General features: G+C 37.6%; 1 protein-coding gene across 1 annotated transcript in view; it reads right to left on the bottom strand.

Moving 5' to 3' along the window:
* The window catches only part of SPAG16 (sperm associated antigen 16), a 362,914-nt gene that overhangs the window by 156,037 nt on the left and 183,169 nt on the right, over positions 1 to 23,708 (bottom strand). Inside the window, exon 12 of the mRNA XM_058839960.1 lies at positions 17,197 to 17,382. Coding sequence (XP_058695943.1) covers positions 17,197 to 17,382 — 186 coding nt within the window. The remainder of the gene's footprint in view (positions 1 to 17,196; positions 17,383 to 23,708) is intronic.

The raw sequence follows: 23,708 nt of genomic DNA, 5'->3' as shown, positions 1-23,708 counted from the left end.
TTTATTTTTTTTTACCCATTATTTTACTAAATGTAACACATTTTCTGAGACATTGACATGTGAGGACACTTACTCTAGAAAGTACATTTGTCTCTGGAAAGATACACAACAGTGTGATGCTGTCAATATGAAACACTTTGTTCTATTATTACTTTTGCTTAATAAAATGGAGCTCTCTTCCAATTGTGAACATTCATTTGTGCCTCCTCTCAAACCAGGGTTTGACACTTGGAAAATGCAGCGTTAAAGGAGATGCTCCTGCAGCTTCTGTGACAATGCAAATGTTTCTCCTCCAGTATTTAGAAACATTTAGAAAGAGAATACAAATTTAATGCTTCTCTGTGTAATTAATTTTCATATTTAGCACTCGTGGAACATTTAAATCTCTGTGATCTGAGTGCTCTGCAAAACAAGGAGCAATCCCCTGATTTAAGCAAAGCTCCGAGTCAGGGTTTCCCTGGCAAGGATCAGTTTGCAGAGCAACTCACAACTTTCTCATTCTGGTGAAATCTGGTGTCAGATAATTTCAATTTTTTAAGTTCAGACTGAGCAGAAGCAGGATTAAATATTAAACCCTGCTGTCACCACTCCCATCAGGGGCTGCTTTGAGGGGCTGAAGGACACAGTGAGCACATCCCACCCCCAATCCAGGTCTGTCACCACAGGAGCCTGACACTGCTCTGGTGCACAGTAAATTGAGCATCTAAAAGGAACCTGAAGGGAGATGGACTTAACTGCTGAGTGCAAGGGTGGGATTTATCCCCCCTTCCTCAGTCCTTGTCTTCCTCCTTCTGCCAAAAGCAAAGCAAAAGCTTCCCAAATAGGAAGACTTAACCAAGGAAGAAAAAACCCCAAACATGACACAAATGTTTTATTAGTGTTTTCTAGGTATATCAACAAACATTCCTCATCTGACTCAGCAGGTTTGTAAGTGTGCTGTAAAATCTTGTAACATCCTTTTCTCACATCTCCTTGCCAACACTCGTACTGTTAAAACACAGAGCTTCTGAACTGCATCAAACTGAGTCCTTCCACTGACAGGACATAAGTCAACGTCAGCAGTTACATTTTTGACTTGCTTGGTAAGTTCTGAAAGGCTGCAGTAGTTTGTTTTTGAGTGCAGATTTTCTCTCTGAGATCAAGCAAAGCTCTTTTCCCCTCCCTCAAAGTTTGCAAAGACTCAACTCTCACCAGCTCTGCTTCAGCTCCTGCTGAAAACTGTAATAGAAGGCACCAGGATTTAGTAGCTGAAGAGATTCCACCTGCTGCAAGAGGGAATTGCAGTGCCAACCCTCTCCTGACCCTGCTGGTGGAAGGAACACCCTGGGCTTTGTGCTCCCACAGGATGCACCTTCACCCCCAGGTACCCCCCAGTCTGTTCCAAATTTGTCACACACTCATTGTGAGCCCCCACTTTTAGCAAAACTCCAAGAGAAGGTTGAAGGGCAGTGCCTGACCATGGTGGTCCTTAAATGTGGGTCTGGTTTGATGAGTGTGAGCACACTGAGTGCCCCCAGCCCAGTCCCAAGCACTCTGGGGTTCACTCCTGAGAGCATCTCAGGAGGTTAAAACCTTCCCACAGCAGAGAGGTGCAGGTCCCTCAGTGTTCCCATAAACTTGGTGAGTATTTCCCTTCCCACTCCACACCCTCCCATCCCTGAGCCATTCGTGTGCTGTCAACAGCAACACCCAAACAGGAGAGGAAAGCTATTTTATTGTGCTGGAAATTCATTTCATCCCCAGGGACCTTGCCTCCTTACATATTCTGCTGTTCTAAACATTACTTTGTCCCATTTCTATAACTTGAAAGAGCCTCTTTGGCAAATAATACACAGAAAGGGAAAATTGAATGTACCTGAGAACAAAAAAAATACAAAAAAGCACATGCAGAACAGAAAAGGAGAGCAATACATTACATTAAATGAAGTCTGATAGCTTGAACTTCAGATTCAGTGAGGTCTAATAGTGAGGGACATTTGGCAAAATTCCCCTAATAAATTTATAATTAACCAGCAGAAAGCAATGCTCCAGTCAGATTTCTATTCTGCAGCGAAATTAGGTAACAGCCAAATAATCACAGTCCTTGAAAGAGAGTGCTGTGAATGCAGGAGAAAAAAGGTTGCAAAACTTCATGCCTTACCTTTGGGATTAAAGTGCTTATTTGCCTCAATTCCTGATAATTTATGTAACACAATATGTATTACTGGAAAAGTAGCCAATTATAACACTGTATTTATTTTTCTGGCAGAGCTCTAGTGTGTGTATTTAAGTAGAAGCTGTGTGTTTATTGAGTGTATGGAAACTTCCACTACCAGGCAGACACAGAAATGCAGCATTGAGTTAAAAAATACTCTCAGACAAAAAAATAAAACACAAAATTTTGAGGCCACCACTGGTAGCTGTGGTGTTGGACACAGGCCTGGCTGCCTGATGCCAGCCTGGGAAATAATAAAAACCTGATTTTTTACCAGGTTTCTGTATCAAGTGCACACAGACATCAGTAGGGTGGGCTTTACAGAACCAAGACTCTCCCTGGGACTGTGGCTGGTTGGAACTCTGGCAAAAATAAGCAAAATAGAAATTTAATCAATTACCTTTTGGTGCTTGATTGATTCCAATGCTACCCAAACTCAGGTTCTATTTTGATAAACATTGAGAATACTAAATATGATTGCCAATAGCTTTATATGGTTTTTTTTGAGTGAAAAGCTCAAGTTACTGAATTAATAATATTCCACTTAGGCTTTCATTAGAAGGTGTGAAAACTTTGCCAATAATCTATCTCCTTTTTTTATTGGCTTGAAACATGAATAATGAATCTGCTCATTATTACACTGAAGATTTAGTTTCTTAATGTCTTGCATTTCTTTGAACAAATGAAGTGTTCTATGAGAAGTATTATTATATGTATTATTGTCTGATTCCAGATGAAGGGGTTTTGGTGTGAAGCTTTAATTTTTTTAAAGGAAAGAAAAAACAGTAAGACAGAAAATCTCTGCTTGAGAATGGTTTATGGTATTTTTGTAAGATGGTAATATATTCTTCAGTCTCTTTTACTATGTAGGTTTGGCTGTAGCTCATCAAAGTATCTTTAAGTTCTCACTGCTCAACACCTGATTGTTGGCAGCACATTTCAGCTCATGGCAACAGCTGCTGCAAAAGCTCACTTCCCACTGAAACTGGGCTCCAAATCAATTTTGGGAATTTATTTCAACAACTTTAGTTCAAACAGAAGCCTGTTACTCACAATCCAAATTTTTCAGCATTTTTATGTTTCAAATTTGGATTGTGTTTCATTTGACAAGGATTGTACTTTCCCAAGAGTTATGGCAACAAAAATGACTTTGAAAATCATGGGACAGAAGAATATTTAGGCTTTTATATCCAAAATGTAGATCTTAGGTGTCCTTTTCATTGGCTTGGTCAAAACAGACCAAGTCAATTACAAGGTCTTGCTTGAAAAAGTGTGTAACAGAGCGATGCCAGAGAGTGATCTAAAGTAATCCTGACTGAATTAGTAATTCTCACCCTAGCTGTCAGTCAGAAATGAGATATTTGTTAACACTGCTCTAATGGGAATGTTCTGGGCATTCCCAGAACATCTGTAACACACCAGGGGGATTTGGGACTGGTACCCACAACAAGCACAATGCAGGAGCACACACCCTACATTCCATATTTCAAAATCCAGGTTGAATTCTTTCCTCTGCCTCTGGAAAATCAACACCCACGTATCAAACCATCCATTTGTGGCTATGGCTTCTAACTTTTCCATCAAGCCTGTCTGCAGAAAATGAATTCCATCAGCCAAAGGAAAAGCTTTGTGCAGCTCGGTGCTCCCAGCACTCGGAGCGACAGCATCTGAAGCACTTCCCCTCTAGGGTCAGCTCTTGTACTTCATAGTGATGGAACAAAATCCTGTTTCAGTCCTTCAGCCAGGCACTAGAACACAAATTCCTCATCCTTGGAAATGCCTGTGTCTCCCTTGCAACAGGCAGAGCCACCTATCCCAGAATTCCCAACCTCAGTCCAGGAGCAAGCTACACCCAGGTTCAGAAAGGTACATGGTGATTCTTAAATTATTTTCTGACTCTTACCCTTGCTCAGCACTTTCTGCAAATCAAGTTTCCTCAGGGGATTTTATGTTTTGTTGGGCAGGTGAAGACAGGAGCATCAAAAATCATTTACTGCAAACCAGGGCCTTGTTTAATGAAACAATTATCTCCTCCCTCCTCCAGGCTCAGGGGTACAAGCTAATGAGATCAGCACAAGCTCAGTAATGAAATACCTGTCACCCTTTTAAACAGATATGAAACAGAGCAGGACAAGGAGCTGTGCCCTGTGACAGTGGCTTCTCCTCACTTCCCACACCAGCTGCCATCAGCACTGAGGCACAGCCTGCTCCACACTCCAGATGAAGCTGCCACGATCTTATCATTTGTGTCTTTTTGATTTTAATATTTATAACAAAAAGTTTACCTCTAGAACCACTCCCTTTCCAGGCTAACCCTGAACAAGAAAATGCAGGTGTCTCCATCCCTCCTCACTTTTGGAAGACAACACCACACACGTGTTTTGATGGATCTCTGTCACATGATTTAATATTTTGTGTCTGTATATTAAGACTTATGTAAGAACTATTTGAACAGGTTATTTCACAGTTTTAGGCTTTTCTCTGTTCTAATAAAATATTGTGGAGAAGATGAGCCATCTGCACTCCACATTCAGACCCCCTTTATGGTGCATTCCAGCCACCCTGAAGAATTTGTTATTTCTTTCATTCTCTTCCTTGTCATCATAATTTCACTCTTCTACACGATCATGTTAATAAGTAAAGAATATGGCATTATATGCACAGCTACTGAATGATGAGACACAGCACAGAAAATAACAAATGTGACAATGAAAAACAAACTTTGAAATATATTTACACCTGAAGACCAGATAAACTTACTACGTTGGAACACATGTTTTCTTTCTGAGGCTGATCTGATCTATTCCTTCTGAAAACTCACAGACAATGTAAGAAATAATTGTTTTTTAACAAGTTTAATTGTTAATTAAATTTTTAAATTTAAATTTAATTTAATTTTTTAATTAAATTTTTAATTTTTTAATAATTTTATTTTAATTCAGTAACAGTGGATAACAGCACACTTTTAAAAAATGCCACTCCTGTAACACTAAAGCCTAAAATACCTTGCCAAAGCCTACTGTGTTCATCCCATAAAGCTCTATCATGTCATATTTTCTATATGAGAATATTCTCTATATGAAAACATATTCTCTATATGAAAATATAAAAATTTAACCAATTTAGGGTGAGATTTCCAAACTGCCTGGACAAGGGAGAGTCTGAAATTCCTACAGCTGTTGGGTGCCCAAATAATGGGATTTTCCCATGTGACAATGTGGCTGCACCAACACATTTTCAATCAAGCCCTTGGGCTCTTTGAGAGATCCAGCTCTGGGTTTATTAAATGAAGGCTTAGGAGGGAGAGCTTTGTTCTGTGCTGTGACCACAATCAGGGAGCAGCTGATGAGGAGAACAAGAAGTGGCTCTTGGGCTTCTGTTTGCTGGGAGTTGCATTAAATTTCATGATGGATGACCCAGGTCTGCACTAGCACAAAATTCTTGCCTTTCTTCAAGAAAAAAAAACAAATAAAAAACCCCACCATTGTTGGAAAACTACCAACAAAAGGGAAAAACTGGAACAAGAACTATACAGGAGGCCAGCAGAATAAATCTAGAGAACTCCACTACATCCACACAGTTGCCATAAAACTGATTCAAAGCAGCTTTCAGCCCTCAAAAAAACAACCAAACCCAAATCCAGCAAACCCCCTGCACCCCAAAAACCCCCAAAACAAACCAAACCTGCACCATTGTTTTACCTCTGGACCCATTTGCTGCTCTAGCATATAGTGATGAAATTCTATATAGGATAAAGAAAGCAGTACTGGCAGGTCATAAGTTTATTTATCTACCTCTTAATTTTTTTTTATTAATTTAGTATTTTTCGATTTATTTTTAATGTATTTCTTTTATGCCTTTAATCCCAAGTCATGTGCATAAAAATCACTGTGACTCTTGTCGGATGTTAGTTTATTTTCCTCCACATTTTAGATTTACTGAAACTTCTTTAGACCTATTAAACAAGCAAATTCTTTTTGAAAACAGTACAACAAGGCTGAGATGCAATAAATATACCCACTTCAATATTTAAGTGAGGAAAATGAATTTCAGTGTGCTTTCAAATTGGTTTTCCTCAGTGCAGAGTTTCTTTATTTGTCCAAATGAAATGGATTTGAGTGGGTGGCAGCTTTAAGGAGCCATGCAGCACTGTTCAGTGGCTTTGTGAACTTGGGAGGGTTTTATGAATAATGGATTTGCTGTGCCCTTAGACATGGAGCCACAACAAAACCAGTGTCATTGGAGGCTCCCTAACAAACATCTGTGGAGTGAAGAATAAAGAGCCTGCTCCACCCAGATGAGTGAACACAGAATGGGAAGAGCTCAATTCCCAGCATTTAATAGGTTTCCCAGCACTTTTAGATTATGTAGCACCCCCATTTTCCCCAAACACAGCTGGAAAAGGGCTGGATTTCCTTTTGCCAACAGCTGGAGGAAGGAAAAGATTAACTTGAAACACAAGCACAAAGTGTCAGAGCAGAGATTTAGTCTCCTTTCCTGGATGTGAACAGTTTGGTTTACATTCCTTTTTTGTTCCAACTTTGTTCCCCTGATAACAGGGATCATTATATCAATAATGTTAACATTATGGATGTAATGTTATATCTATCTATATATATATTATATATAGTTATACATAGTTATATATAGTTATATATATAGTTATATATAGTTATATATAGTTATGTATATAATATATATAATTATATAATAAAAAATAAATTAACTAAAATGTATATTATTATATATATATTATATATTTATAATAAATAAATATGATATGATATGATATAATATGATATGATATGATAAAATAACATAACACAACACAACATAATACAATATAATAAATATAATGTAATGCAATGTAATGTAATGTAATATAATATAATATAATGTAATGTAATATAATATAATATAATATAATATAATATAATATAATATAATATAATATAATATAATATAATATAATATAATATAATATAATATAATATAATATAATATAATATAATATAATATAATATAATATAATATAATATAATATAATAGAATAGAATAGAATATAATATAATGTAATATAATGTAATATAATATAATATAATATAATATAATATAATATAATATAATATAATATAATATAATATAATATAATATAATAGAATAGAATAGAATAGAATAGAATGTAATATAATGTAATATAATGTAATATAATATAATATAATATAATATAATATAATATAATATAATATAATATAATATAATATAATATAATATAATATAATATAATATAATATAATATAATATAATATAATATAATATAATATAATATAATATAATATAATATAATATAATATAATATAATACAATATAATATAATACAATATAATATAATGACACCTGTCTAATCCCAGTGTGCACCCAAAATAAATGTCACTGTATGAGAAGAGTATCTATCCACTGTTCTCCAGGGAAAGAGAAGCCTTTGCAAGGCACTACTAAAACCTTCAGCTTCACATAGCAAAGCTCAGTTTACAGTTGTTGAAGGTGCTGAATATGTAATCAAAGTGCTGTCAAGCCATGACTGATAACCTGATATGGATCACTTAGAAGGCTGACACACTTAGAATTAGGTTTTCATCAACCCACAGTGCCAGCTGCTCACTTCACACCTGGTATTGCAGTGTCCCCAAACCCTCATTTCAATCTTAACCTTCCAAAGCCAGCTAAGATCTGAATCACTATGAAACAAACCCTGAATTTAATACATATATTATTAATATTGTTTAATTATTTATATATATATATATAAATACAAATATAAACCCCTGAAATTCATATATATATATAAAGGGTTTTTAAAGGAGCAGAACATAACTGCAGATCACACACAGAATTTTTACCTTTTTCTCTGAGTTTCAGAGTAGGGAAATGAGCAGTGTGCTGCAAACTCCTGTGCCCTTTATGCCACAGAAACACTCCGTGACCGTCTGCTCTGTATTAAATAATTCACAAATTTTGTTGACATTTTACTGCAGTCTCCATATTAAGATTCCATTATCTAGAATGTTTGTGTTGGTGACAGAAATATGCTTGAAAGAGACACTAAAATATAAAGGAATTCATTGGGTTTGCATCAAGTGGATAATTCCAATACATATTTAATAGGTTTCCCACAGACACACACGCCTTTGCAGGCTCTGAGTTCAGTAAATAGATGCATAAAAATTGTCTTGCAGATGGTGAATTGATTCCTAGCTGGGAAAGATATTGGTCAGCCTAGAACAGGATTTTTTGTGTGATGATGTGTCTCAATCCACATCAGAAAACCTACAAATATTAAAGTGCAGAAGGGAAATTTTTATTTTCTTCATCCTGATCTTCACCTGCACCAAGGCAAAACCCATTTTATTTTCCTGGGAAGTGTCAGAGTGGTCATGTCTGCTGTTTTCTTGGGCTTAACCACTGGAATCATGCAGGAACAGACCTTACAGCTCTGGCTCTGCTGGAGGATTTGGAGATGTGTCTCAAAGATCAAATAACCCACACGAGGTTCCAGAGAAGATGTGTTATTTGTATGAGGTCTGAACACTTAGGGAAGTGTAAAGAGCGAGCACAGAAATGAGCCCCAAGTTTTTGAAAACTGCCACAGAGAAGAGAAATCGCTACTGGGCTGGAAATAGTATTTATTCACATTTTAAGGAAGTTCAAACACAATTCAGTGTCTTCCAACGTCAATTAAAGACCCAGGGCACTTCTTTTGTATGCAAGAATTAATTGTTATAGGGATAAGATGTGACTGGTGCTCATTTTCCAGCTGAGGTTAAACAAAGATGAATCGAGTTTGCTCTAATAGTTTGCACAACTTAGAGTTCCAGCACTTGGGAGAGAAAATAATCTTGTGTAACATCTGAACCCTTAAAAGAAAAGAATAAAAAGGAAGAAAAATAAAACCCAAAAGCATCACACACAGACACATCTGAAGACTACCTGGAGCCAGAGGACAAGAACTCAAAAACAGATAAAAAAAAAATACAAGAGGAATTTACATGTTTTAAGGCATCCACTAGAGCAGACTTTTACTTTGAAACCAAATGACCAATACATCTAATTTCAAACCAGGAGACATCAGCAGCTAAAAATAGCTCACATTCAGGTGGATATGTGGAAATGCCTGTCAGACTATTGCTGTTTATGAATAGCAAGATGAATTCCTGTTCTTTTTAGTTCACAAGGGAGACAAGCAGGGAAATAAGCTACAATTACCTGTGCTGCAGGTGACAGTGCTCCCCTTGATCGTGGATCACAGAGTGTGTGTGTGTAAAATCTGCACAAGCTGGGACTGACAGGATGTGGGAGTGATGGAGATACATCATTTTAATGAGCTGTTGTCTTCCCTGAGTTGTGTAATAATATCTGACAGTTTTCACTGCTCTGTGAATTACTCTGTTGGTACAATTAATTTCTGGTTTGGTGGAGATACTGTAAGTCAGGATTTCTAGGAAAACAGCTTAGGTAAAGAAAAGCCTGCCAGTAATGAGTGACTGTAACATGAGGGAGAAAGAAAACAACTGGATAATGAGCCTGGATGTGGAAAACTATAATCTGATTTAAATGTGCTGAGTGCCTGCAGTGCTGATCCTCTGCATTTGAGCTCTGAATGTAGGACAGTGGAAACACCCTGTCAGGATCTGGCTAACATTTTGCAGGTTATAATACCTGCACACTTGCAAATAAAACAAAGAATTCAACTTGCACGTTGTCAAAGAGAGAAAAAAGCAGCTCCTGAGCTTCCTCCACTGCACATCACCCCAGCAGACTCAGCTTTTTGGACCTGCTCTGGTTAGGATTTGGTGGAAGGAAGCCTCAGTTTTACCTCTCTCATTCCTCCTGCTCCTGAAGCAGCTCCCAGGGAATGGAGGAGGTGTTTGGACAAGTGAGGGACACCAAGCACAAAGGTGTTCAACCTCCAGAGAAACACATTTCCTCATCAAATCAAATCCAAATCAAATCCAAATCAAATAAAGCTTCCTGTTGTCCAACAGGAGCCTCTCAGCCAATTACACATAATTTAGGGAACCTGGCCTAAAGGAGGAGAACTAGAACATAAAAAACCCTTAACAATTGTATCCAGTATGTTTTTATCCAAGCCATACTGGATGCTGAAACAATGGAAGCAAAGAAACTTCTGAGATCTGGAAATGATACAGCCTTTTATGTACATCAAGTGCATCTTTCTCAACTATCTTTTCATGAAAGAAATATTATGGTAGAGTTCAGATAAAACTTTTTAGAAATATCTGTAAAACACAGACATTTTAGAAAGCAGCTCCATTTTCAGCTTCAGTTTTTTAAAAAAATAAAGTAGCAACTTGATTTTTTCCCCCCTCCATTAATAAAAAATTGTTCTGTGCAAGAATTGTTCTGTTCAAGACCAGAAGCAGAAATCAGAAAGCAAAGCACTTATATTATGATATGTTATGTTATGTTATGTTATGTTATGTTATGTTATGTTATGTTATGTTATGTTATGATGTTATGTTATGTTATTGTGTATTCAATGCTTTAGGAAAAAAAAAAAGTCAAGATATTCTGAATTAAAAAGAATAATTATCACTTTAACTACTAAGATCTTCAAATATGCCTCCTGTGCACAGGCTAAAATTGCCACAGACGTTTCCAGTAAAATCCAGAGAGAACATGGATTTATTTAGACTTTATTTTAGTAGCCAACATCCACCAGTACAAATATTTTAGCAGAAGTTCCACAACTCCTGTCTTGTTTTACAGAGTAATTAATAACCACATAAACATCTACTTTTCATGGATCTATATTATTACTGGAAATCCAATACTGATTTTCTTCCTTCTCACCCAGCAGGAAGATTTGAAGAGAACTAATCTTTACATATTTTTAATGTCCCCAAGGAATGGAAAATCAGGGTTTTAATGATGGCTTCAGTTGGAACTCACCCTATGGCCTCGAGTCACCTCTCTGCTTATTTCCCTGCATGTAAATAATGGTATGGTTTCCCCAGCTTAGGCATTCCATGGGAATCAGCTAAGATTTTCCTGCCCTTTGGGACCTGCAAATATGTGACCATAATAAACATTTCTCATTACTCATGCCTGTTGTCTCATACTAAATCCACAATGTGATTTAAGTTTACAACATGGAGTTCAAGCTACACTTCCTGTAAAGTTTTGTTCTTCAAACTTCATTTTATCCAGTGTTATGAAGATTTTGCTGTATCTTCCCCTTAACTGAATAGCTCTGCTTTGAATAGAATTTTTTCCTTGATAATTCACATTTTCAAATTGATTTTTAACAATCGGCTCTCTGGGAATTATAACAACGAGGTTTTAAGACTTTCCTGATCCTGAAAAATGTGTTATGGAATTGTAGCATAATTATAAATTTGGAGACTTGGGCACAGGCCTGGTTTTGATTTGAAGGATTAATAGCAGCTTGTCTCTCCAGTGCTCCTTGGAGGATTCCAAAGGGAATTCTCCTTTATCAAAATGGCAAGCATTTCCTGCTGTGCTGTCAGGTCAGACATTACAAACTACCCAAAAATGGTCCTTCCACATTTCCTCTGAGTTCTTCTACCTGCCTTCTAATTTCCTGGAGGACATTTGTCTTCTCTGAAAATAGATTAGCTCCACTTTTACTGGAATCAATGAAAAGTGGGATCTGGCCAGAAGAGCTCGTGTGGCTCGTGTCCCAGCCAGACAAGTGTCATCTCCAGTGGGGAATCTGGACAAGGACTGGCTACACACACTCACCCTGATTCAAACTGGGAAAATACAGCTCCATTCTGATACTAGAAAACCTTTCAGAAGTGATTTTTTTCAGAATTTGGTGTGGTGAAAAAAACAAACTCTACAAATCTGCGAGTAAATATTGCATTTCAAAGTTGTCCATCGCTTAAGGGAAAAGGAAGAAAAGGAAAATATGAATTTCAAGGGTGGCAGGTGAAGCCAGGCTAAACCCTGGGCTCTGATGGTACAAAGCAAAGAGTGTAACCAGTGCACTTGGCAAAATGTTAAATCATTGCTTTAGTGGAACTAGAGAAAAATAAAACACCCCAAAGTCTAACAGCAATTTAAAATCAACGTAACCATGTCCTGTACTTCACCCACTCAAGGTGGGCATTAATAAAACACAGGCAGTGCCATGGTTGCATGGTATCATTCCATGGTATCATTCCAAGGAAAGCTGATGAGGGGCTTCTAAGTAAAAAAAAAAAAAAAAAAATCCATTCCTGCTTGATTTCTTTAAATACTTACCCTAAATTTCGCAAAATTAAATGCTTCTTAGGAGAAGAAATGAAACTATAAACAGCAGGTACTAAGTGGAGAGAAGTCACAACAGAAGACAATTTTAATAGGGGCTTCAGAGCAAAAAAGGATTTATTTATATAAACTAGTAATTAATGTCAGCTACATCTGACACTTGGGCAAAGAAGTGAAAATGGTCTTGTTGCAGAGAAGCAAAATGTCAACAATTATTTTTTTTTGTATGTTTGGAAATAAGTAAAATAATATATTAACACCTCAGTAAGAGGACATTATCCTAGAGGTTGTTCAGGAGAATTAACAATAATCATGATTGGTCACTTCTAAAATTTGCATTTTAACAAACGCACCAACGTATATTAGAAATGACTGAACACCGAGGCAAACACGAGTTTTAAAATTTTAAAATAAAATTTGATGATGGGGGAAATTACAGTGAGTAGATAAAAATTGCCATGTTAATGGCAAAGGAAAACAAATGAGTGATGAATTACAGCAACCAGAAATGGCTTCAATTCACAAACACTTCCTCACCCTGGGCTCTGCTGCAGGACAGCACAATTGCATTTCTTGCTGGCCTAATTCCATGTATTTTGTACTAATGAAAGGAAGGAGAGAAAAACGAAGAACTGGCCTAATGAGTGCAGAATGGATCAACTGGAGAAAACCAATTCTGACTGTTCTGACTGCTGCAACCAATTTCTCAAGCTCAAAGCATAAATAACAATGTTTGCATTTAACATTCGGTGTAGAGCATATGTCTGCAAAGCTAAACAACCGCCTGTGTTTACACCAGATATATGATGCTCACTTTGATTTGCATATCAGAGATCTGGCTGTAAATCTCTGATGATATTTACCACTGGATAATTGAAATTAATCCTGCCAAAATGACTTTGACAGTGCTGAATTTACAGTCTGAGAAAACATCCCTGCAGCTGCCTGCTGCTAGAACATAACTGGCTGTATATTTTCAACCTGAGCTACGTTGCTGAATAAAATCCTGGCCACAAATTATAAACCTCTCCCTTTCTTCTCCTATTTCCATAATCATTAAGAAGTGGGGATAATTTTGAAGGTAGCAGATAAGTCCCTGCTTTGCTGTTTGGTTTTGGTTTAAATTTTTCTAGCCATAGCAGGCACCTTTCCTCCCTGCACTCCCTGTCCCAATGTTACACCATTTTTAATTTCCTTTAAAAGCAACCAATTATCCCAGCAGAAAGCATCAGGAATGTCCAACAGAAGAACTCAGACTCCCTCAAGTCCTTCAGTAACTCAGATCATGGCTCTGTCTCAGCTTGTGTCTGTGTTTCCAGGGAAAAGGGAAGAGGCTTGGATTTTTCTTTCTTTGCTTTCTCTTTTATTTCTTAAACTCACCTTGTTTTTAAATAGAAGGCACATAAGTTGTCCAGAAGAACTTAGTTTACTACAAAGCTACCTCACATTATCCTCCTGGTAGGAATGGTATTTGTGACTTGCTATATGATTGAAACTTTCAGTATACACAGAAGAAAAACATTTGTGAATAATAGAAAAATAAAACAAAAAACCCAGCAGTAATTTCATGTTCTAAGAAAATAAAATTCAAATATTTAGTAGGCAGAACTTTTGGATCATTGGCAAAAATTATGTAATTTATTAAAACTTGTGGCAACCTTTTCCTATTCAAGAGATGTTACATCTTGAATTCTTTGGACTCCAATAAGGACTTTGATGATTGTGCAAATTGCACCTTGGATTTGGGTGCTAAAAGATAGAAAATAGTCTCCCCAGCTTCTTAACACCAAGTTTACAACTACAGAGAATGCTGGATATTTTCCAAAAGCAACATTTATAGAAAAGTATGTTTCTAATGTATAAAAATGGAAATAAAAATACAATTGCCACCCACTACAGGAATGGATGTACTTTAATTCACAGCATTTATTTAAAATATACCTCTTTCAGAGAGGTGGCAGTGATAACTCTGATATCCTTCTTGCTTTTCTTCCCCTGCCATCTGCTGCTTTCCAGGCCCATTCAATCTGAAAGCAGGCATCCATCCAAATACATAATATTAGGGAAGAAAGACAGCTCTCATTTACAAAATCTTAATTCCTTGTTAGTGGAAAGAATAAAACCACTAGATGAACTGTGATCACTGATTATTATCCTCCCACAAGAATGTTCCCTTGGGCTCTGTCCCCTGCTCAGAGCTTGGCACCTGGAGAGGGAGAACACTGACCATGGCACCTGGATGAGCACCTGCTCCCTGGGGATGGGGAGAAAAATCTCTTTCCAAGTATCATGAACCACGGAAAGCCTGCTCTGTGTCCTTGCTGTCACACAGCCCCAGCTTGTGGGAGGAGGCTGAGGGAGGGCACATGTTCCTGTGGTGTTCTCCAGCCCAGCTGGTGGCACATTTCCAGGGGACACCCTGGGAACAGCTGGGATTTCAGCGCTGCACTCTCGGCCAGGTAAGCTCAGGAACCAGCACTGCCGAGCCCAAACTCCCTGCAGGCTCTTTAGCAGAGCAGCTCCAAATAGAACAGCAGCAATTTAACAATCCAATGGAAAACACCAGCTCATTAATCTGTCCATAGCCTTCCCTGATTCCCAAACCTTGCTGTACATCCTGCACAGGCTGATTTTTCACTTCAGTGAGCCAACGTGGGCATAAAGCCCAACTTCAGCTGAGTGCTCTGCAGAACCAGGATGGCTTAAACTTGAAACAGCCACATCTTGTATCCAACCTCTGGTAGAGAATCTCTTCAAAAGGAAGAGATTCTGTGTCATTTCTGTACAGCACTCATCTCCTTCTAAGTGCCTACACCACACACAGCTCCACAAACTCACCTGAACTAACCACAGCAGAACTCACCTGGTTTTGCACTGAGGCAATGCAGCAGCAGCCAGCACTTGGCTTTTACTGGGAACACACCAAAAACCCAGCAGTCAGAACTCCCACAGAGGCTTTTTTTTCCCTCCCATACTCTGAATACACCTTATTTTAATCTAAATTTGTCACATTTTTATACCACTTCCTGCTGCCTGTAGGCACTGAGATTTTGCATAATTTTTGGTGTTCCAATGGTTCTGCATGGATAGTCAGCCTTTCACATCATGGCTGGGATGTTACTCTCTTATTTTCACAGGCACAGCACAGCTCAGACTGGAGGCAGAAATGGAAGCTGCTGATGATTGTGAATGGGAGGCATCATGGGTTGGTGATGAAGGTTTGCTTTGATTCCCCTCACTACAAAAGCTTCCTCAGTAGAGAAAGCATTTTCAACTGTCTAAACAAAACCTTTGTCTGTGCAAATTCAAACCCATTCTGACATAAAATTAAAGCTATTGTTAGTATTATTCCTTAAAGGTCATGAATATGCCATAAAGGATGATCAAGGCATTAGAAATATACAACAGGTTAGGAAAAGAGGCAACAATACATTCGATTTTTGCCTTTTCCATTTCTAAGGAAAACACTAACCATTAATGCTTATTGCTGATACTAATGGTGGAAAAAGCATCATCTGTTCTCAGGACTGGCTGACCATTTCTGTAATAAAAGCCACCTCTCAGCTGGCTTGAACTTTCCCAAGCATGAACTAGATTTTTTTTCTCCCCCCCAAATAATTTGGAATAATTCATGAAAGGATCTGTTAGTTATCCCATTTTGAAAACAATATTTTTAGTATCATTTAATGCTTCCTCAATTCATGGTTTGAAAGCAAGACTGGAAATCCGATACTGACAGAGTTTTAATTAACTCTCAATGGAATCTGGATGAATTGCAACAGTTTGAAAAGTCTCCAATAAGAGCTCACTGCAACTGCAGTAGACTGGGAGGGATTTTAGGAAAAAGGAGCAGAAGAAGAAAATTTCCCTTGCTCTTTCAGTGAAGCTTCTTCCCCTGCAGTGGGCAACAATCATGAAGGGGTGTTTCATCTCATTCAAATGCAAAGGAAGAAAAAGAAGGATAAGAAATGGAAAAATTCATTAGGACTGGATAATAAAGAACCAGGGGAAAGGCCTATAGGACTGGAAACTTCTTTGACCTGATGACATTCAGCTGTTAAAAATCAGAGCTAGTACAGTACAGTAATTCAAGAGTCTACTTATGGAGAGATAGTTTGGAAAGAGATAAATACATCCCATTTCTTTAAGGTGTAAGGTAATCAAAACTGAAGACAACTGGAGAGAGTAAAGGAAATAATAATTAACTGGTAAGCACAAATGCACTGATATTCTGAAAGCACCTTCATAAAAATGCATTTGCCTGGATAATAAAGAAGGTATATGTTGATTTATTAATCAAGAGTCACCTTGCTGAAACGTAGATAATGACTAAAATAAATTTCCACTTGGCTAACCTTAAAGTGTGTTGTGTACTTATGAGCTTGAAACACTAACATAGAAAACTTACTGCAAGTTTTATTCAGTTACTTATTCAAATTACATATTGAGATTCCACAAAGCTCTTACCTTAAAAAAACAAAACCAGCAATGAGGAACAACAGATGCCAAGCAAAAGCAAATGCTTTCTTTTTGGCACTGTGTTAATTTAAGTCCTTCCTAGCTGCCTGTATCTAGTAAATCCCATCAGAGGCTGATTTTTTCCAGCGCTGCCTTTGATTTCCCTCTGTTCTCCGAGTGAACTCCACGAATCGATGGGGAGCTAAAGCACATCCCTGGTTATTAAGGAAGGTATCAATTAGTGAATGTACCTGTTAACATCCCAGACCTTGCTGGTGCCATCCATGGAGGCAGAGGCCACGAAGTCCCCGCAGGAGTGCCAGGAGCAGGCGCGTACGGCGCGGGAATGGCCCCGCAGGGTCAGGATGCAGCCGCGCCTTGACAGGTCCCAGATCCGCACTGTGGAGTCACCGCTCGACGTCACCAGCTGGGTGCCACTGCTCGGGGACAAAAACAGCTCTGAGACAGGAGAGGGGTGAGAAATGTCCAAGCAAAATAATTTAACTCTGTTTAGAAAGATGGGTTAAGTTGTTAAATTGTTGTTTTTATCCTTAAAATCCGTATAAACAAAAATGATCTTTGGAAAGGTTCATGTTTTTACTGTGCACGGTTTTCTGACTTATCACACATTACGTGGCCAGGAATTATTACACTATCAAAAGACAGGGAGATAGGAAGTAGCTATCCCCCACAGGAAAGTAAATATGGCTTTCAAATAAATTCCTACTTTTTGTAGTTTATTTATGAGTTCATCAGTAAAAACACGTAAGCCCAGAGGACTGCTTTCAAAATACAGCAAGATAGATTCAGGGAAGAATATTTTGTTATTTTCCAAATTCATACCATTTTCAACATATATTTATTTTTAAATGCATCCTAATTTTGTTTCTTCTAACCCTGTATAAACACTTCAACACATTCACCATCTCTTGGGGTCATTGATCCATTACATAAATGAAAAATACAGAGTTCATCTCAGATTTTTTTGGCCAAATCTCAATATAAACTGGTATAATTCTGTATCCTTTAAGCATGGACATATGGCTTCAGACTAAGAGTCCATCTGTAACATTTTATATAACTACTAGGAGATTTTTAATAAAATAATAAGAAAAAGTATGTGCAGTGATTCTCTTATTAAACCCTCCCAGACCTACCCTGTGGCTCAGGATTTTCTTTGTGCTTAAGAAAAATCCATATTTTTTTTTCTTTTCCCTATGAGTAATTGATTTTTGAACATATGCAAACCTTTGGCACCCACAATCTCTTATGTCAATGAATTCCAAAATTTAATTATGCCTTGTGTGAAAAGCACTTCTGGGGTCTTAAATACCTTTCTTCATTTTGTTTCATGCTTCTAATTCTACTGCTGTGATTAAAAGCAAACACTGAGTGCACTTTCACCATGTCTAAGTGTGCACCAGCCGTGGTGGGACAGGGCCCTGTCCTGTTCCCCTGCCACGATGAAATCATTCTTTGTGCAGATGTGATTCCACCCCTTGCAGCACATTTCCCATCTCTCTCAGCACCTTTCAGCTGAAAGGGAAGGAACAGGAACCCAAGGAAGATAGCCAAGGGCACTGTTTCCTGGTTTATTCTCTGTACATACAATTTAGTTACCATTTTGGGCACTGCTGTACTGAAATTTCCAGCAAACTGACCACGGTGGCTCTGAGATCTCTCTCCTGGGTAATGATAATTAGACACATTCTCACCTATTACCTATTCCTATCTTAGGTCCATCTCCTCCCATGTGCATTTGTGTTCAGCTGCACTGGTTTTCAGCTGCTGCTTCACCATCAAGGCAAGTGTTGAGACAGGAATCTTTTCCTGTAATTCTTCACATGCTCCTTTTTGCTGCCCTGATTACAGCAAACTCATCCACCTCACTCCCTTCCCCAGCTTCCAAGATCATATTAAAAACTTAGGTCCCAGCACTGATCCCTGTGGGACTAAGAAATTAATTTCTCCATTCTGAAAGTGGCATTTGATTCTTATCCTTTCACCAGGTTTTTAAACTCGTGAAATAAATTTCCTTTTTATTCAGGACAGTTTTGCTTCCTTGAGAGTTTTTCTCAAATGACCTCAAGAAGAATTTGCTGAAAATCCAAGTATTGGAAATTCATGAACCTCCCTTGATCAAGTGCTCAATAAACCCATCAGAGAATTCCCAAGGGATTTCTGAGGATTAATTTCCAAAGCCATGCTCACAGCTCCCACGGCTTCACTGCCATAAATATATCCATGTATCCTCTAATTTGGCTCTTTAATATCATTCCTATCAAGATATGAAAATTAGATCAATCCATCTAGAATGCCTTCATCCCAAAATCTTATAAAATATTGAAAAAATTTAATGCATCCCTCCCAGGAATAATGGAGGTTTTCATCTTCTTAGCAAAAACTTGCTTTGATTGTTTTCATACTAAAGAGAGACAAGAAACTAGGAAAAATGTTTGGGGATAATACACAAAAATACAGGTCAAAAATAGTTAAACTGTAGGTTTTCAGACCAATTTCTGCCATTATCTGAGCAACATCAATAAGATGACCTTGCCCTTAGGATTGAATAAACTCTTTTATTTGAATAATAGCAAAGGTCCTATCTCAGGCAGTAGAAATCCTTCTTCCAACTCTCTGGATATAAAATTGTGGGAACAGAAAACAGCTCAAGGGTTGATCCTAAGCACTACTATAAAACTCTGAGTGAGAATACACTCAGAGATATTTAATTCACTGCTGCATTTTATTAAAAAAAATAATAATAAATAAAGGTCTGGGACCTGTGGTGTCAACCCTTTTATGTTATATTCTTCCTTTCCTCCTTTTCCACCAAATTGCTTGGTAAAAGTAGCTACTACGACAGCTTGAAATATGTGCATCATTTACCTGATAGATCTTGAGGGGGAACTTGCCACTATGAAAGATCACCTACCCAAGATTTTGACTATTTTTAACACTTGGGATTTAGGTTGCTATTTTTTTTTTTGGTGAAAATATCATTATAATATTCATTAAGGCAGTTACACCCCCATGCCTAAGACAAAGCTCTGAGAGATTAATCTCTCAACATTTTTTTATAAGGTTGCACAGGAATAGTCCTGAAGCTTTTGTCACTTTATACCAGAGCATAAAGGTTTGAAGTCTGAGTAGGGGTTTGGAGGAGACCCTAATTTTGTTGAGCTGTCAGGAATAAATGTGCTTTTGTTAATGAAACACTTTCAGTTTTAATAAGCCAGATCTTGGTTCTGGAGATAGATAAAATTAGAGAAATGACAAATTATCATAGCCCTTATACACTTATAAAATAAGAGCTTAAAACAAATTCAGAGTCAGGTATAAAGTGGGACTGATGAAATCTGCAATTGATTCAGAGGGAAACATGCACTGCCACTGTTGTGAATCACAAAGAGAGATTTATGGCTTATGCATTTTTTAATATATAATCTGCAAAATGCTACACCAAGAACTGGTTTCATGGGCTGAATTTCAAGAATACACCAGGCAGGCAGTGATGAAAATCTTTCAGAAAACAGATGTGAGCAGGAAGGTAGTTCAAATGGATTCAATTTGGCAATCTGCAGCAGGGGAAGGAGTTACAAGTGAGTTTTAGCACTCCTTACTGATCAAAGGAGAAAAAATAGTGGAGATTGGAAACAGAAGTGCAGTGGGAAGCAGTTTTGAGGGACAGAAAACAGTGGAAGTAAGGACAAAAATACTCAGGAAAAGAGGGACCCAGTGCCCCAGTCCCCTGCAGCACAAGTCCCCCAATATTCCCTGTGAATATGAACAGGGAAGAGCCGTGTCAAGCCAAGTCAGACACCTAAATCAAAATGCTGCTATTAGGAAAAAGCCCTATCTACTTAATAGCTGATCAATACTGACACACTTTCTCTGATTTACAGCATTTTTCAGTCCTAGGAGATAAAAAGAAAAGCTCCAAGTTCTGAGGTAATGTTTTGTTACCCAGAGCTGCAAAATTTTTTTGCTGTGCTGTTTTTCTTTATAAGACCATGTGGGGGGAAGAAACAAATGTATCAGAAAAAAGCAGCTGATTTTATGATTTAGTCTATCAGTTTAACCATCACACAGTTCTCTATCATATGATTGATTTTTTTTTTTAAAAAGGCATGCTGATTTTGATATAAAAAACATATGAAAATATGACATTAGAACCTGAGCCATAATTCTCAGCAGCTGTATACATAAACTCCATTTGAATATAAGACTGATCACTAACAGGGAAAACTCAAAAAAACTCCTGTGCAGTGTGTATATATCTAACTCAGAGGAGAATAAAATACTTTGTTTTTTAACAAATATATCAAAGAACTAGGCAAGAAGAAAAAGGTAAATCCTGTCTCGTTCTGTCACTCCAAATGCATTCACATATATGCAAATAACTTTGCCAACTTTTAGAAATGTGGTGTTTTTGTAAAGAAGCAGCACCTTTGTGCATGGTGCTCTGTGGATCCCAGAGAGTTGGGTTTGTATGGTCTTGTGTGCATTGGTTTTGGGGATTTTCTGTTTATACCTTCTAGCAGACCAAAGGACTAGATGGATGAAACATGCCTGTAGTGATTAAAGTATCTGTATAGAACAATCTTTCCAAAATTCTAGGCAATGGAGAGCCCATAGCACCCATAACCCCTGTCTTGCCTCGATGGATAGACCATTTTTAAACACATGAAATGCACATAAAGTTCCACCTTTCAGCTGATTCTAACTGATACTGTAATCCTGCTCCTCCAGAAACAATTAGAGTAGAAAAAACTTTGGAAATATTAATTCCACCTTCCACAGAAAGGGATGGAACATTAATTTCTCAAGCCTTAAATCTTTCCTCCCCCACATTCTAAACACACCCTGTGTCACTCCTAATGCCAGCTGAGAAAGTTCAAATACTGCTCCTGCTTCAAATGCTTCTGGACAATGGACCTAGATCTGAACCTCTGGCTGCTCCAGGGGATTGCTCAGGTTCCCTCTGAAGACCCTGTGGCCAAGGACAGTTCTCAAAGCAAAACTAAGCCAAACACAACTCGTGTTCAAATTTTTTGTCCTAAAAAATGCTGCAGCAAGAGGCAGCATCTGACTGGAGCTTAAACAATACAAGCATCAGCAACACAACAGCAAATTCTAAACACAGAGTCCAAAACATTACAGGTGTAAGGGTCTTTCACCATGACAGCTGAAAAACACTTTAAAATCAATATTCCAATCAGTTAATTGGAAAACTGATGTCTCTTTTATTTACCTCTGTTCATGCAATTATTCTAAAGCAAAATTCTAAAAGCCTCTACGTTATTTGCAGTATCAGCACAGGTTGACAGTAGGCACAGTAAAGTACAAGGGAAGAACTGCAAATACTGCTGAAGTTTACTTGAATTTTGGTGACATTTTCTGCTAGGTCAAAGAGGAAAGACAAAGAAAGAAAATGCCTAGGAAAAAAAGTTATTCCATGAGGAACAGAACTAATGAACACTGAATGCCTATGGAAGCATCTTTTGCCTACTTCCTTCATCATCTTAGCTGTTGATGAAATAAATATATCAAGAATTGATTGATCCTTTAGACTTTATCTTCCAATTTTTGCCAGAATTACCCTGTGAGTTAAAAGTTACCACAGAGAGTGGAAGAGAGCATAAGGAACGTGTGCAAGGGGGCTGGGGGAAATATGTCCTTGTAAATGTAATTTACTTGGAAACAAGGTTAAAACCAGATATCCAGATAACTACACTTAGGAAAGAAGACATCCACTAATGGAGTCCCACCTTTGGCTATGAGAGCTGTGTTTAAACACTCCATTTTCCACTCTGTGCTGAAAACAATGTGAGGGATGGAAATGCCAAACATCAGTTCAGCTCTGCAGTCACTGCAACTCTTCTTTATTCTCCTGCTTGGTCACTGCCCTCATTTTCCTCTCACCAGAGAAGGTGAAAATTGGGATGAATCTGAAAAATGTTGGAGTCAATTTACTATTTAGAAAGTTCCCATTAAAATGATTGAAAAGACAATGGGTGATTTTCTGCTTCACCAGGCAGGATGCTTGCACAGCTCCTCTATGAAGGATGATGTGGATCCAACTCTCTGCAGGTCCAAAGGAAGATGGGACAAAGATTTGGAAGAGGAATACACCAAGAATTACATGGAAACAGCATCTGGCTCAAGAGATTTTGAAATAAGAAGTAGAGTTCAGACCAAACCTCACAAATACCTTTGCTATTCTGAGGCATCCCCTGGTACCCACTGCTGGGAACAGGATGATGGTCCAAAAAAATCTGACATGGGGAGCCATCCTTATGTTCTTAGTCTGTGTTTGAACAAAACACTCAGCAGCAAAGATTTAGTTTCTAAGATTTTGTAACCTTGAAACAGACTTGAGATATAGTTCATGTTTTTATTGCTGGAGTTCTGAGACTCATAAATTATTTACAGTGAAACTTCTTATTAAGAACCCCTGGGTGTTTTTTGGATCTATGGTTCATTTTGGGTGTTGCTTTAATTATTCTGGTGGTCTATGTGTCTAAGACACATTTTATGTAGTAATTGTAATATGTTTCATTCTTCAGAATAATTTTAAGCCAAATTTTACTCATTTTATTAATAGACATGAAATGTCATTTTTACAGAAGGTGAATGCCAGAATACTCAGCATCAGAAACACAAAAAATACAAAAATACCTTTTATTTTCTCATTTGTCATCAAAGGTGAGGAGCAAAAAAAAATTAAATTTCAAAAATAGAAACCCAATTATAAACTGAC

The sequence above is a fragment of the Poecile atricapillus genome, chromosome 5, assembly GCF_030490865.1.
Source record: "Poecile atricapillus isolate bPoeAtr1 chromosome 5, bPoeAtr1.hap1, whole genome shotgun sequence".
Lineage (NCBI taxonomy): Eukaryota > Metazoa > Chordata > Aves > Passeriformes > Paridae > Poecile > Poecile atricapillus.
This window is presented reverse-complemented; position numbering and strand designations above follow the sequence as displayed.